At 36.4% G+C, this 15,811-nt stretch overlaps 2 protein-coding genes across 3 annotated transcripts in view; both read right to left on the bottom strand.

Annotated features, from left to right (window-relative positions):
• The window catches only part of qtc (GRIP domain-containing protein quick-to-court), a 372,167-nt gene that overhangs the window by 106,014 nt on the left and 250,342 nt on the right, over nt 1-15,811 (bottom strand). The gene's annotated exons all lie outside the window — the stretch shown is intronic.
• Nucleotides 2,644-15,463, bottom strand: Col4a1 (Collagen type IV alpha 1). 2 transcript variants are annotated; one of them, XM_075297265.1, is made up of 9 exons: nt 15,446-15,463; nt 14,579-14,693; nt 11,222-11,270; nt 8,248-9,192; nt 7,685-8,181; nt 6,171-7,621; nt 5,146-6,114; nt 3,948-5,095; nt 2,644-3,871 (listed from the first exon to the last, which is right to left on the bottom strand). In XM_075297265.1, exons 2-9 carry the CDS (start codon nt 14,596-14,598, stop codon nt 3,614-3,616), a joined length of 5,337 nt encoding a protein of 1,778 aa, XP_075153380.1. In that variant the 5' UTR covers nt 14,599-14,693; nt 15,446-15,463; the 3' UTR covers nt 2,644-3,613. The 2 variants fall into 2 exon arrangements, with proteins under 2 accessions (XP_075153380.1, XP_075153379.1); XM_075297264.1 differs by lacking the exon at nt 15,446-15,463 and adding an exon at nt 14,860-15,259.

Genomic DNA, 15,811 nt, shown 5'->3' with positions numbered 1-15,811 from the left:
TTTCTATAGAAATACAATTTCGATAAAATTTTCTATAAAAATACAATTTCGATAAAATTTTCTATAGAAATAAAATCTTGACAAAATTTTCTATAGGAAAAAAATTTACAAAATTTTCTATAGAAATAAAATTTTGACAAAATTTTCTTTAGAAATGAAATTTTGATAAAATTTTCTATAGAAATAAAATTTTTCGATAGAAATAAAATTTTGACATAATTTCTATACAAATAAAATTTTGACAAAATTTTCTATAGACTTAATTTTTGACAAAATTTTCTATAGAAATAAAATTTTGACAAAATTTTCTATAGAAATAAAATTTTGACAAAATTTTCTAAAGAAATAAAATTTTGATAACATTTTTCTATAGAAATAGAAAGTTTTGACAAAAAAAATTTGACAAAACTTTCTATAAAAATAAAATTTTGATAAAATTTTTCGATAGAAATAAAACTTTGACATAATTTCTATACAAATAAAATGTTGACAAAATTTTCTATAGAAATAAAATTTTGACAAAATTTTCTTTAGAAATACAATTTTTGACAAAATTTTCTATAGAAATAAAATTTTGACAAAATTTTCTATAGAAATAAAATTTTGACAAAATTTTCTAAAGAAATAAAATTTTGATAACATTTTTCTATAGAAATAGAAAGTTTTGACAAAAAAAATTTGACAAAACTTTCTATAAAAATAAAATTTTGATAAAATTTTCTATAGAAATAAAATTTTGACAAAATTTTCTATAGAAATAAATTTTTGACAAAATTTTCTAGAGAAATAAAATTTTGACAAAATTTTCTAAAGAAATAAAATTTTGACATTTTTCGATAGAAATAGAAAGTTTTGACAACATTTTCTATAGAAATAGAAAGTTTTAACAACATATTCTATAGAAATAAAATTTTGACATTATTTTCTATAGAAATGAAATTTTGACAAAATTTTCTATAAAAATAATTTTTTATAAAATTTTCTATAAAAATACAATTTCGATAAAAATTTTCTATAGAAATAGACAATTTTGACAACATTTTCTATAGAAGTAAAATTTTGACAAACTTTTCGAAAGAAATAAAATTCTGACAAACTTTTTTATAGAAATAAAATATTGACAAAGTTTTCTATAGAAATAAAATTTTGACAAAATTTTCTATAGAAATAAAATTTTGACAAAATTTTCTTTAGAAATGGAATTTTGATAAAATTTTCTATAGAAATAAAATTTTGATAAAATTTTCATTAGCAATAAAATTTTGATAAAATCTTTCTATAGAAATAAAAATTTGATATAATTTCTATAGAAATAAAATTTTGACAAAATTTTCTATTGAAATGCGATTCGATTCTCCATCCAGGCGAAAAGTAAAATTAAAGAAAAATAGAAATAAAATTTTCATTAGCAATAAAATTTTGATAAAATCTTTCTATAGAAATAAAAATTTGATATAATTTCTATACAAATAAAATTTTGACAAAATTTTCTATTGAAATGCGATTCGATTCTCCATCCAGGCGAAAAGTAAAATTAAAGAAAAATTATAAATTCAAATTATTTCTTCTTCATTGTTTGTATAACAGGAAAAGGTTCTATACCGAAAAAAATGAACTGTTTTATAGGAAGAATGAACTACCACGCACGAAGATTGAATTAAATTTTACTCTACATTTTGAGATTTCCACAAAGCGTTGTTAAACCAGGAAATTGTAATGCCCTGTTGTACTTTTTAACTGCAGTTCACGGAATTACATCTTCTCATAGTAGAAAAAATTAACTAAAAGTAAAGAAGAAAATCATTGGCGCCAAATCATGACCATTTTAACCATACAGTAGTTCATTATACCCTTCTCCACTACTGTGGTACAGGGTATAAGGGTATAAGTTTGTGCATTTGTATGTAACGCCAAGAAGGAGTAATCATAGACCAACCTTTTAGTATACGGATCGGCTTAGAATTAAATTCTGAGTCGATATAGCGATGTCCGTCTGTCTGTCTGTCTGTTGATGTATTTTTGTGTGCAAAGTACAGCTCGCAGTTTTAGTCCGATTGTCCTAAAATTTGGTATAGGGTCCTGCTTCGGCTCAAAGACGATCCCTATTGATTTTGGAAAAAATCGGTTCAGATTTAGATATAGCCGCCATATATATTTTTCACCGATCTGGTCATAATTGGCGTGTATATCAACCGATCTTCCTCAAATTCCGTACAATTAACTTCCTTAGAGTGAAAAGTGAATGAGAAACGAAATTTGTTTGTCAACAATTTCGTTCGTTTTGAGAGAGAAATTACAAACTATTTCCCTAGCTAATATATGGGGAACATGCAACATGTATATCGGAAAACGTTCGTCCAAGATGAGGTACACTAAAAAATTCAATTTGAAATTTGGCCCTCTAATTACCTTGCGGAATTGGTCCATATCGATTAATAATAATTTAGAGACTACACTATATAAAACGATCCATAAGATCCGGCCTGACCGAACTTGCGGAACTTGCTTCTGTTACGTTTATCTAAATACTATGCTATATTTTCCAAATTCAACGTTCGCCATTTTGCCGAAAACTTAAAATACGCTCTATGTTAAGCTCACAGTTGGGGTTTTTTTATGAAAATGCGAATAAAAGGTATACACTTCTTTTTTGTAACATAATTTTGTTTTTGTTTATTTGTGTAATTTTATACAATTTTATACATAATGGCCTTATGCATAATAAATTAAAATTAGTATGGCAGTTTTTTTAAATCAAAAAACAAGGATTGCATCATATTACACACTTTAGTATCGTTGTAAATCTCATCTTTGGAAATTGGGTTTTGTTTTTGGGCTCGTTGGATTTTCTTTTTTTTAAACAAATTGAATTTTTGGCTTAATTTCTTGATTGTGTTGTTTTCTAACAAATCGTATGCATTTAATAAAATTTTATTATTATTTTTGTTTTTTTATTGGAGTCGTTTTTTAACATACACATATAGTAATTGTTTATATTTTTCTTATTTCTTTGTTTTATAGTTATTTGTGTTTAATTATTTAGTGTATATTTATCATCATTTTGTTACTTAAGTTTAAGAGACTAAACATAAAATTTATTTTAAAAAAACGTATTAAAAAAAGGAGAATTTTATAAATTCGTTTAAATGGCAGATTAGAATGTTGTAGGTGTGTTTGTATTGTGGTTTGTTGTTGGATAAAATCTTTGCTGTTTTGGCTTTTCTTTTGAATTCGTGTTGTTTTGTGCACTGGGTGAGAGGCGGAGGCAGGCCAATGGTAGGACAACCAGATAAGGACAACAATCTAAAGGATCGTTGTTTCATTTCTTTTTTGGTATTCCTTTACTTAGGTTTATATGAATAAAATGTTTAAAATTTTTGACATATATTGTTTTGAATTAAGGAATTGGTTTCGATTAAAGAACAGAGAATTAAAATAAAAGTATAAAAAAACAAACAAAATGGCACTTGAGCGAGTTTTGAGGATTAGCTTAGGGAATGGGAATAAAACTGGGATTGGGTTAGGAGGGGAATTTTGTAATTTGCAAAAAGCTTCTATAGAGTATAAAAGTCAGGCGGAGGGGATATGGGATTCATATTTGTTGAGCATCCTCTTATGAGTTCTTAATACAAACTTGACATCTCGAGACTCTTTCTTGCAAGCGACCCGCCTTTAGAGTTACCATATCGGGTCTCTGGAATTGTTGGTATTCATCTAAGGTTACCATCCAGAAACTGTTTATTGTGTCATAGAAGAAACAGTGGCCCTTACCACCGTTACACTCAATAAATGGTATGGGGCGGAAATCTTCCAGACAAGAGCCAGTAGAGGACAAATCTTGTCCACCACCTCCATTGCCTGCGGCAGTGTGCTGTTTGCGAATAAGAAATGAAAAAACGTCAGTTCCATATTAAAGCCCACTTCTCGGGATATTTTGTAAAACTTACCATCATGAAACTGTAACCTATCCATAAACCTTCCCAACCATTGGGACAATTTGGTATTTCCAAAGATTGACTGTGTACAGCAATAACATTTGATGGAGCCTCACAAACAACACAACGTGAAATGTGTGCACTAACATCTTGAGCTGGCACTGGCGACATCGGCATGGGCTGGACATTGGTGGTCAACCAGAAGGATTTGTCATTTCTGGAGGCATAATTGCAGATATTGTTGGCGCCACATGACATCATTGGCAAGGTGGAGAAACGACGTACACAGGAACCAGGTGAGCCCAAATCTTGATTGTGAGCATAATCATTACCATCGACATACAACAAGGAATAGCCAGTCCATAATTCGACATGTCCGGGTTCGCAACGTGGTACAGTAGATGTTTGACTGTGTCTGACCAATAGGATACCGGTAAGATAATCTTGGGCGTGTGTGCAAGCAAGACCGGCATCACCCTTTGGACCCATGGGACCAGGAGCACCTTCACGGCCAATAACACCGGGTGGACCTTGATCGCCTTTGGAACCGGGACGGCCAACGGCCCCAGTTAAGCCCATAAGACCCATTTCACCCTTCTCACCGCGTTCACCTTGCAGACCGACCATACCACGAGGACCAGGTGCACCACGATCTCCCTTTTCACCGTCTCTGCCAGGATAGCCAGGTTCTCCCTTGGGGCCTGGGGGAGGAATCATACCAGGTTCACCTTTGTCACCTTTCATGCCGGGAGCGCCATCACGTCCATTACGTCCAGGAGTACCTTGGAAACCTTTCTCGCCTGGAGCACCAACTGGGCCTGGCAAACCTTCCATACCATCCATGCCACGGTCACCCTTAAGTCCCATTAGACCTGGCATACCAGGTGCACCAACCATGCCCATTTCACCCTTATCACCTTTGTGGCCTTGGTTACCAGGAAGACCCATTTCACCCTTGGGTCCAGGATAGCCCATATCACCCTTAATACCTTGAACACCAGGCATTCCATTGGCACCATCTCTGCCAGGGGCACCAGTGAGACCGCGATCACCCTTAGGTCCTTGGGGACCAATAGGACCGGGAGCACCCATTTGACCAGGAGTACCAGGTAATCCGCTAAGACCCTTTTCACCCTTTTGGCCAGGAGCACCAGGAGCGCCTGAGAATATAAAATCAGTTGGATTTTGTAATATTTACTCTATAACATACCTTCGCGTCCATTTTTGCCAGTGCGACCAGGAAGACCTTTCTCTCCCTTGATTGTTAAACCAGGGGCTCCAACATCACCCATTGGACCCATGTCACCCTTCATACCAGGCATACCATTCAACCCAGGAGCACCAGGAGGTCCAGTTAATCCCCGATCACCCTTTGGTCCGCTGAAACCAGGAGCGCCTTGGTTACCCTTAAGACCCATGGGACCAGGTAAACCAATGAGACCAGCTTCACCCATTTCACCACGTTCGCCCTTGATTGTTATGGGAACGGCATTAAGACCAGCAGGACCAGTTAGACCACGATCACCTTTAGGACCAGGAGCACCATTGAAACCGGGCATACCACGTTCACCCTTGTCACCCTTAGCTCCATTGACTCCGGGGAATCCACGGTCACCCTTGTCGCCCTTCATACCAGTATGACCCATAGGACCGGGAGCACCCATTTGACCAGGCTTACCATCCATACCAGGAAGACCAGGGGCACCAGGAAGACCAGATTCGCCCTTAGTACCTTTAGGTCCGGTCATACCGGGCATACCTTGATCGCCCTTTTCACCGGGTATTCCATCCAAACCATTAGCACCATCTCGACCGCGATCACCTTTCTCGCCAGGAGCTCCAGGACGTCCATGCAACGCAATACCAGCAACACCTTTCTCGCCTTGCATACCGGGAGCGCCAGGCATACCATTTTCACCACGCAAACCAGGGGCTCCGGGCTCACCCTTTTGACCCTTTTCGGAAGCATCACCAGGCTCACCACGTGGGCCATCAAGACCAGGTAAACCACGATCACCTTTCATGCCATCGATACCAGGAATACCATCAGCTCCAGGAGGACCAACAGGACCCATATCACCTTTCATGCCCATCAAACCAGGAGGACCAGCAGGACCCCGTGGACCAGGTAAACCATCCTTTCCAGTTAAGCCACGCTCTCCGCGATCACCCTTTGCACCTATGGTAATGTTAATGTTATTGCGACTGACAATGTGCTAATTAAGAGATACTTACCGGGAATTCCAGCAGGGCCGGGAGGACCACGTTTGCCAGGTGGTCCAGTGAGACCAGTAAAACCTTTACTACCATCAACACCAGGGGCACCACGTTCACCCTTCATACCAGGCATACCAACCAAACCGGGATAACCAGGTTCGCCCTTAGCTCCATCACGACCTTGCACACCATCAACACCAGGTTTTCCAGGGGGACCGGGAGGACCTTGGGGACCCAATGGTCCCATGTCACCCTTCATACCATCCAAACCAGGAAGACCAGGAGCACCGGGATAGCCAGCATCACCTTTGTCACCGGGATAGCCAGGACCACCATCCATGCCAGGAGGACCAAGTGGACCAGTAAGACCGCGTTCACCTTTCTCGCCAGGCATACCGGGGCGACCAATACTACCTGGAGGACCAGGTCTAGCAATACCTTGATCACCCTTTAGTCCGGGAACACCATTTCTGCCGGGTGGGCCTCGCAAACCATCTCTACCAGGATTACCAGGAGCACCCATTGGACCTTGTGGACCGGGATCACCACGGGGACCTGTCATGCCGCGAGGACCAGTGGGCCCGGGAGGACCTTGTGGACCAGGTTCTCCCTTTAATCCTGGACGACCTTGATCGCCTTTGTAGCCTGTGGGTCCCATAGCTCCAGGATTGCCTGGAAGACCGCGGTCACCTTTGTTGCCCTTTGCGGGTACTTTAAGGAAGTCAACATCACAAGTACCAGGTTCACCAGTGGAGCCGGGAGGACCAGCAGCGCCCTTATCACCTTTTTCACCATCACGACCAGAAAGACCAGGTTCACCTTTAATGCTACGACCGGGAATACCATCATGACCATCTCTGCCGGGATTTCCGGGAAGACCATCGCTACCAGGAGGTCCAGGGAAACCTTTATCACCCTTGAGACCGATTTCACCTTTTTGTCCATTAAGTCCGGGGGTACCAGGCTCACCACGTTCACCCTTAAGACCAGCTGCACCAGGATAACCACGCTCACCCTTGGCACCTTTTTCCACTGCAATTTGGTTCATATCTATGAAGGCGTCTTTACCTGGAATACCGTAAGGACCAGGAGCGCCAGGATTTCCATCTCTACCCTTATCACCAGGTGGGCCTGGAGGTCCGGGAATACCATCAGAACCACGTTCACCAGGGTAGCCACGTTCGCCGGGTGGGCCGCGAGCACCATCTCTGCCGGGAACACCATCAGCACCACGATCACCTTTGTCACCCTTTTGGCCAGGGGCACAGTTCGAGCATTTGCCACCAGCATCACCTTTAGGACCCATGTCACCCTTTTGTCCAGGCATACCGGGACGACCTTGATCACCCTTTTGACCAGGAGCACCGGCACGACCAGGAGTACCAGGACGACCCAATTTCGAATCACCAGGAGCACCAGCATTACCAGGAAAACCACGTTCACCTTTAGCGCCTTTCAGACCAGCAGCGCTGCCGATTGAAATCGATAAAAGTAATAACAACTCCTTACGAATTACTCGAATTAATTCTTACCCTGGAAGACCGTCATCACCTTTCATGCCTCGTTCGCCATAACCAGGGAGACCGGCTTCACCCTTTTGACCTTCAGGACCTGGAGGACCAGTATGACCAATAGGACCTTGGGGTCCCATTGGACCGGGACGACCTGCATTACCCTTTTCACCTTTTTCGCCGGGAGGACCTTCCACACCAATGCTACCGGGAACACCTGGACCACCCTTGGCACCAGGTAAACCTTGGGGTCCGGGAGGACCATCGAAACCATCTAAGCCTTTAGGACCGGGGGCACCAGTGTAACCACGAGGACCCTTGGGACCAGGAGCACCAGGCTGTCCAGCACCACCACCAGGAGGACCAGGGGGACCAAGAAGACCACGCTCACCAGGTTTGCCGGGACGACCAGGTTCACCCTTTTGACCGGGCTTACCAGGTAAACCATTCAAACCAGTATCACCACGATCACCTTTTTGACCTGCAGGGCCAGGAGGACCATAAGCACCTTGACGACCCTAGGTGCAAATAAATCGAGAGATAAGCCTGTGCGAATTTGGTAATAACAAGACTTCAAAACTTACTCTATCACCGGGACCACCGGGTAGACCCTTTTCACCTTTCATTCCTTCACGACCGGGTTCACCTTGTTCACCAACACCACCCTTATCACCAGGAACGCCAGTATCACCTTTTTGTCCCATCTCGCCCTTTTCACCCATAACAATTGAAGTGCCAGTAAAAGGTTTAGGTGCACCTGCGGGCTCACCTTTCTCACCCTTTTCACCTTTACGTCCAGGTTGAGGCCGTGCGAAACAAGGAGCACCTTTTTCACCCTTAATACCACGTTCACCACGTTGACCAGGAGCACCATATGGACCAGTATCACCACGATCACCTTTGGGACCTTGAGGACCTTCGGGACCGGGATTACCAGAGCGTCCAGCAAAACCAGGTTCACCCTTTTCACCCTTAGCATAATCACCATTCTCTTTAGCCGGTTCACCTTTCTCACCTTTGGCACCGGGTTGGCCAGGATAACCACGGGGACCAGTCATACCACTTAGACCCGAAACACCAGGTAAACCTTTCTCACCGTCACAACCATCTTTACCAGGAATACCAGGAGCACCAGCATTACCAGCAATACCTTGAATACCGGGTACACCAGACATGCCAGGAATACCAGCACTACCACGTTCACCTTTCAAACCACGTGGACCCATTGGACCGGGATCACCTTTTTGGCCTTTATCACCGGGTGGACCTTCAGTACCGGGATAACCGGGTAAACCCTTGGGACCGGGACTACCGATGGGACCCTGAAGACCCCGATTACCCTTTTCGGCAAAACATTTTGGTATGCAGCCAACGGTACCGCTTGTACAATTTCTTGGTGGCGCAGCATTTCCGGCACTGTCAATTACGGAATAGCTATCATCAATGGGCTGTCGGGGAGTCTCAAGTTCCGGTCGATAATGTTTGGCAGTATTATAAATCGCTCCAGTGTCGGCAGTTTTCCAAAATTGCTGTAAGTGAAAAATATAAAAAGAAAATGATGAGATTTAAGAAAAATTCTCCAGCCTAATGAAATTTTCTTTATTCCAAGTATGTCTTAAAAATTTTATGAACACATAAACTCCATGCTAAATGATAAGAAAAGAAAATTTTCGGACACATCTCAAAAATAGTAAGGGTAAACTGCAGCGTGATTGCTATGGTAACGATTTGGAGCGTCCCCAAAAATCCCCAATTTAAACAAAAATTCCTCACAAAAAATCCCCAAAGTAATTGTTAATAATTTTTTTTTATGAAAAAAGTTAAAAAGATGAGCTTAGCTGTGGAAAATCAGTAATAATTTAAAAGAAAAAAATATATAAAATTCAATAAGCTCTTGATTTCGAAACACAAAACAAAACCATTTTCATTAATGTAGAAAACCCCAAATTTATAGAAAGTCCCCATCAAATCCCCAACTCAAAAATTTCGTCCCCATCCATGGAAAAAGACCCAAGCTGAGGGAAAAATGCACAATAATAAAAAAGTTCATTATGATCCAAAGATTTTGATATTCCCTTAAGGATTTTGGTATTGATTCCGAGCCGGAGATCCGGCTTCTTTAAAATATTTGGCTTTAAATCTAGGATCAATAAAATTAAAATTTATTTATCGAATTTTAATTCTCTTTCCGTGGTATATTAATAAAGCTATTCACGTACAAACAAATGCCCGCTTAAAAATCCAAATTATTACGGATATTTTAAAGCAAAACATGTTTTCTTAATTCCAAAAAAAAAACTTTAAACTAAAGATGCTAACTCCTCAAATAAGTCATAGTCTATTTTTGAAGCATTTTTATCTTAAATCTAAATCTAAAGATTTAATATTTCAGTCAATTTAAGGACGATTTCTTTAAATCAAAAATGCGTTTCTTTACATTAAGAAAAATTTGCCTTAATTCATAGGCATACTACTTTACTTCAAAAAAATTGAAGTAAAGATTATAAAAATAAAGATTATAAAGATTATATAAAAGATAAATTTTAATTAAAATTTCGTTATTTTAAAGAAATTTGTCCTTAATATTTTGTAAATTACGCATCCTAAAATGTAGGTTACGTAATCTTTAATATCTCGTAAATATTTTTGTCAGTGTAAGATTTTCCTCTCATTCTTTCAGGGAGGGACGCAAATTTCCAAAATTTGTGTCCAAAATTGAATAAAAAAAATTTGAAGTACAAATTATAAACTTTATTTTCAATAAAATTTCGTTATTTTAAAGAAATTTGTCTTTAATATTTTGTAAATTACGCATCCTAAAATTTAGGTTGCGTAATCTTTAATATCACGTAAATATTTTTTTCTGTGTAAGTTATTCCATCCATTCTGTAGGTAATTTTAATTATTTATAACTTAAGTCTTTGAATCCGGGTAATCTTTTTTTAGAGTGTATTTTATAAAAACTATATCCGATTTTAGTAAAGACCAAATGTACCCGTGTAAAAATTGGTGGATCTAATTAGACATGATTAGATCTCAAAATTGGCCTCTTTAGATCTAAGTAGATTTACCCAGATATGATGAGACAGACTAAGATATAATTATATATAATTCCATATGTGACGAGATCTAACATAAGATCCAACTATATGTAAGGATAGATATGATTATATCTAAGACATTAGATCTAGACCAATATTGAGATTTGATCAGATCTAATTCCATAGTAATTAGATATGATTAGATCTTACCATTTTTTGGATCTTCTAATATCTAATCGTATCAAATTAGATCTCTCAATTTTTACTCGGGTAACTTTATATGCCCTCTTTGACCCAAAACACAAGTCCCCCATGCCCTCACCCCATCTAGTTACATATTACATTTCACCCTCTTATTGTTTATATTCATAATTGTATGCAATTGAATGTTCCTTATCAAATAGCACGTCTTTCATCATTTATGTAATTCGTTCTTTCTTTCATTTCCTATGATTACATTTAAATAAATAGAAAAACAAAAACAAATTTTGAAAGAGAATCTTTTTGTCGTACTTACAGCATTTATGCCTAGAAATGCTCCAGCAAATACAGCGGCGAATAGTAGCCTGAAAGAGAATAAAAAGAGAAATTTAGCTTTGTCAAATTTTAAGAGAATTTATTTCAGAAAGAGATTAACAATTTAAATTTAAGAGGGAGATATAAAGTTACTCAAATTTTAATGAGTTTGTGCTCTTAAATACCAGGGAATACAATCAAAGAGAATTAGGATTTTAAGGGAGGCAAGTTTAGGGGAATTTTGCACAATGTTAGAAAAAACACTTTCCCAGCAAATTAGCTTATTTTACAAGTTTTTTTTTCAAAAATTTGGATTTGAAAAAGGCAGAAGTAAAAATAATAAAAATGCATAATTAGAAGTCAAGTTTCTTTTTTTATTTTTGGAAGTGATTTTCTTTGACCAGAGGTGTATAAACTTTTCAGTTGTGATGTGACTATCATTTGCCAACATAAATTTAATAAATCTAAAATAATATTTCAATATTATGGAAATTATCCTAGATCTCTTTAAAACTGGAGAAGATAAAATTGGTACTCGTTGAAGATCTTATGAAAGTAATTTTTATGATTGAAGTCGAAATAGAATAAAGAATTTTAAATTGTGGTTAACCCCATTCGTGAAGCGCTTGGGTATTCCAAATTACCTTTTACCACCCAGCAAAAAATATTTCAGCAATAAAATTTAGTTGCGCTTTTTGGTATACAATAAAGTAGGCAGTGGCGATGTCCCGATTTAGAGCAGATTCTATATAGCGCTGATATAATTGCTCATTTTAATAGAAATATTGCTCAGATGTGAGCAATATTGTTATTGGTATGAAGGAAAACAGCGCTACATTTCGCCCATCTATACTGCATGAATTGGTTGCAATAACGTAAACGAATGATCATAAACGAGTAATCAAACTTTATGGGGTCTTAGAGCAATATTTCGATGTGTTACAAACGGAATGACAAAGTTAATATACCCCCCATCCTATGGTGGTGGGTATAAAAATGTTTGGCAAGGAACGTTTAAAATCTAAACCTTTTGGTAGCTTATTTATAAAATTTTTATAAAAAAAAATACATCAAATAAAAAACTTTTTTCTTGTCAATGAGTACCAAACAAAAACTAAAATTTTTCCTAAGTCATTAATTTAAATTTACATCCACAAAATACTCTCCTAGAGATGGACTTAATTTTCACTTCACAAGAAGTTTTTTTTGTGTTACATAGTCTTCGCAATAAATTTCAATTATCTGAATTTTACAGTGGACAAATAAAATAGTGGAAATTACCAAAAAATATTTGAAAAGTAAAATGATTAATTTTTCGGCAGAAGTTGAATTTTGTGGGGGCGCATATTCATTATGAAGCGTCGCCTCACATTTGTGGTCCTGTTTCATATGGAATTTTAGGGCTCATTTTGCTGGGGCGCAATTTTTATACCATGGAACCACCATTGATTGGTTCGACCGAAAATTATCATTACCAAATAACTTTGGAGATAAAAGACGTATACACCCAAAGACCAAATATTTTCCTCCAGAACGAAAAATTTGAAAAGCGAAATTCGCCTTTAAGGTGAGTATTAAATTTGAGTTTAGCCGCTAATTTTCACTACAATGAAAACTAAATCAGTAAAACAAGTCATAAAATTGTACATATTTGTTGCAGATTTCATTATAACTTGATGGGGAATATCCCAAAGCAAATTTTCACAAAGTTTGTATTCCTTAAAATGGATTATTAAAGAAAAGTAATCGTGAAAAAATGACGATTTTAACGGCTGAACTCGAACTTAATACTCACCTTAAAGGTGAAAATTTGCTTTGGGTTATTACCCATCAAGTTATATTGTAAAATTTGCAACAAATATGCTTAATTTTATGCCTTTTTTTACTGATTTAGTTTTTACTTTAGCGGCTAAACTCGAACTTAATACTCACCTTTAAGAGCAAAAAAACGCGATTTTATGGAAAAAGTTGCAACGGTTGTTTCCAATATTTTTTGTGTTCCTTTATAAAGAAACTTTTATAGCATCAAAAGAAAACTTCGCTTGTGTAAAATTTAGTTCCTCCGAAAAAAACCCCTTTTTTTCAATGTAATATTGCTGGGGGTATAGCAAATATGTTTTAGGTAACGTTAGTAACCTAGGTTTTGATGGATGAATTTGCATGTCATATTTTTGAACTATTTTGCGGAATATTTTTGACTATAGTTTCCATTGAAAAATATATCGTGACCACGCTGATATTTTCAGTTAGTGAATTTTTAATTAATAACGGAAATCATATCTGCTAAGGGTGATTGGGACGGAGATTGGAATATTTCACTTCGCAAGAAGTGAAGAACTTATTTAGCAACAAATTAAAATTTCCTAAAAATGATTGGGACGGAGATTGGAATATTTCACTTTGCAAGAAGTGAAGAACTTATTTACCAACAAATTAAAATTTCCTAAAAATTATTAACGTTGCCAAAAATTTAAGGTGAACTCTAATCACAGAGTTTATAAGGTCATATTATCACGTTGAAAAATACCAAATAATAATATTTTTAAGACAAAATAAAAATATTTTTGGCTTCAACCACGAAATTAAGCGGTGCAATTAAAAGCTAAAATTAAAAATTGCTTCAATCACGGAAAGGATGGAAATCTGACGTCAATTAAACTCTTAATTGTTCTGTTTAAAAGTTTAATTGATTTATTATTTCAATAGATTTTTTATTTACATTTCCATTTTAATTGACAAAAAAATTATGATATTTTCCTTTGAATAGTTTCAAATTAATTGTGCAATTAAAATTAATTGTGCAAAACTCACCATAACATTTGTATACTAAGCCTAAGGGAATAATCGGTAAAGCTTTTAGTTCATCAATTTAATTTTCCAAAATTGGAAGCTTTTTATTTTTGTAGGTCTATTTGCAAAAAGCTGTACAACATGTTTACCCCGCAATGAAATTTTGAAATAAATTTCTAAAATGCCAAAATGTCATGTCCTTAAAAAAATCTGTACAGAAACTATTAGTGACCAAAATTTTTTTAAACAAATTTTTGGCATCATTTTTTGGACTACCTATATGAAAAGTAAAAATTTCTAAAAATATTTTTATAAATTAAAAGGTTTTTATAGCAAACAATAAATCAATTATTTGCAAATACGATTATAGATAAAAGGGGTGAATAACGGGTTTTACACTTCCGTTCAAAATTTCAAAATAGTTAATGTTTAGATCTTTTTAGAATAATTTAATACTTAATTAATTACAATTAGTTAATTTTTATTTTTGTTTTTTAATTATTTAATATTTAATCATTTAATCTCTTATTAAAATTCTTATGATTTTCTAAAAGACACAAAAACTTACCGCTTCCACAGGGGCTCCATTGTACCCCAATTTTGTATGCGTATATTTCCGTTTCCTTAACGATCCACCACGGAGTTAGGAAAAAGTAAACAAAATAGAATTTCGCGAAAACCTCCTAGGCAAAAGAGATAAATATTTTTTTAATGCATGCACAGAATTTATTTTATTGTTAATTGTTTTATTTAGTTTTTAACACTTTTATTTATTGATTCCGTAAAAAAAAAATATAAAACACATTTTCTTTTTCAAAACACCACCATCACCACAGTCATTTTAATTACTTTAGTTGGATGAAGTTATCAGTTGGTAGAGAGTTATTTTCTGCTCATTAGCAATTTTCTTATTACAAAAAAAAAGAGTTTTTTCCTTAAACTAGTTTTGAGAAATCATGGAGCAGCAACAACAACAACAACAAATGGATTTGAAAAAGAAAAAACTACAAAAACATTTGAACTTTTCTTTTCTTTTTTATAGCTCCTCTGCGGTTAAAATCGTTAAAGTCGAACCACATCCATCTGTCCCATTGATATTGGTGATCGATGATCGGCCTAGCTGTTCTTTCACCAGACAGATGTGGAGTGTTAGGGTTTGGATTGTTTTTCGGTTTGACAGTAAAAAAAAAGTTTTTTTTTTTTAATTCGAGAAAAAAGCGTGTCGATCTAACTTTATGGATCGACTGGAGCGTACTGATTACTGGACTCGGAGAATATGCACACAACGAACCGCAGGCAATTTTCGAAATCGTTCTTAATAATATACTTCGTTGTGTTTTAGTTTAGATTCATTTCGTTTTTTACTTTGTAGTTTTTTTTTTTTTTGCCTTATTCTGGCGTTAAGTAAACGTTCTGAAATGAACCTACTACTTACTTGCGAAGGCAGAACACGACTAATTATAGTATAAATTGCAGGCAACAGTAAAGCATCATCTCACACTTGTGCCCCGTAGACACATATACACAATGAAATCACACGAAAAGAGCGTTTGAGTATAGAAATGAACGATCATAGCATAAACAAACTTAGCCGATGATTGTTTTAATGAGAAGCATTTCCATGTGTGTGTGTGTAGAGAGACTATGGCCGTACGATGAAACGACAACGAACGAACGAAACGAAGCTTATACCAAAGATTCAATGAATGAATTCATATCAATAATGCTCTCATTGATGTGTGTGTGAATGTATTGGTACTCCTTTGTGTATACATGAAATCACACGTACAGTGTTTGCTTA

This window comes from Haematobia irritans, chromosome 2, assembly GCF_050003625.1.
Source record: "Haematobia irritans isolate KBUSLIRL chromosome 2, ASM5000362v1, whole genome shotgun sequence".
NCBI classification, from domain to species: domain Eukaryota; kingdom Metazoa; phylum Arthropoda; class Insecta; order Diptera; family Muscidae; genus Haematobia; species Haematobia irritans.
Note: the sequence above shows the minus strand (reverse complement) of the source record. Positions and strands in the feature narration are given on the sequence as shown.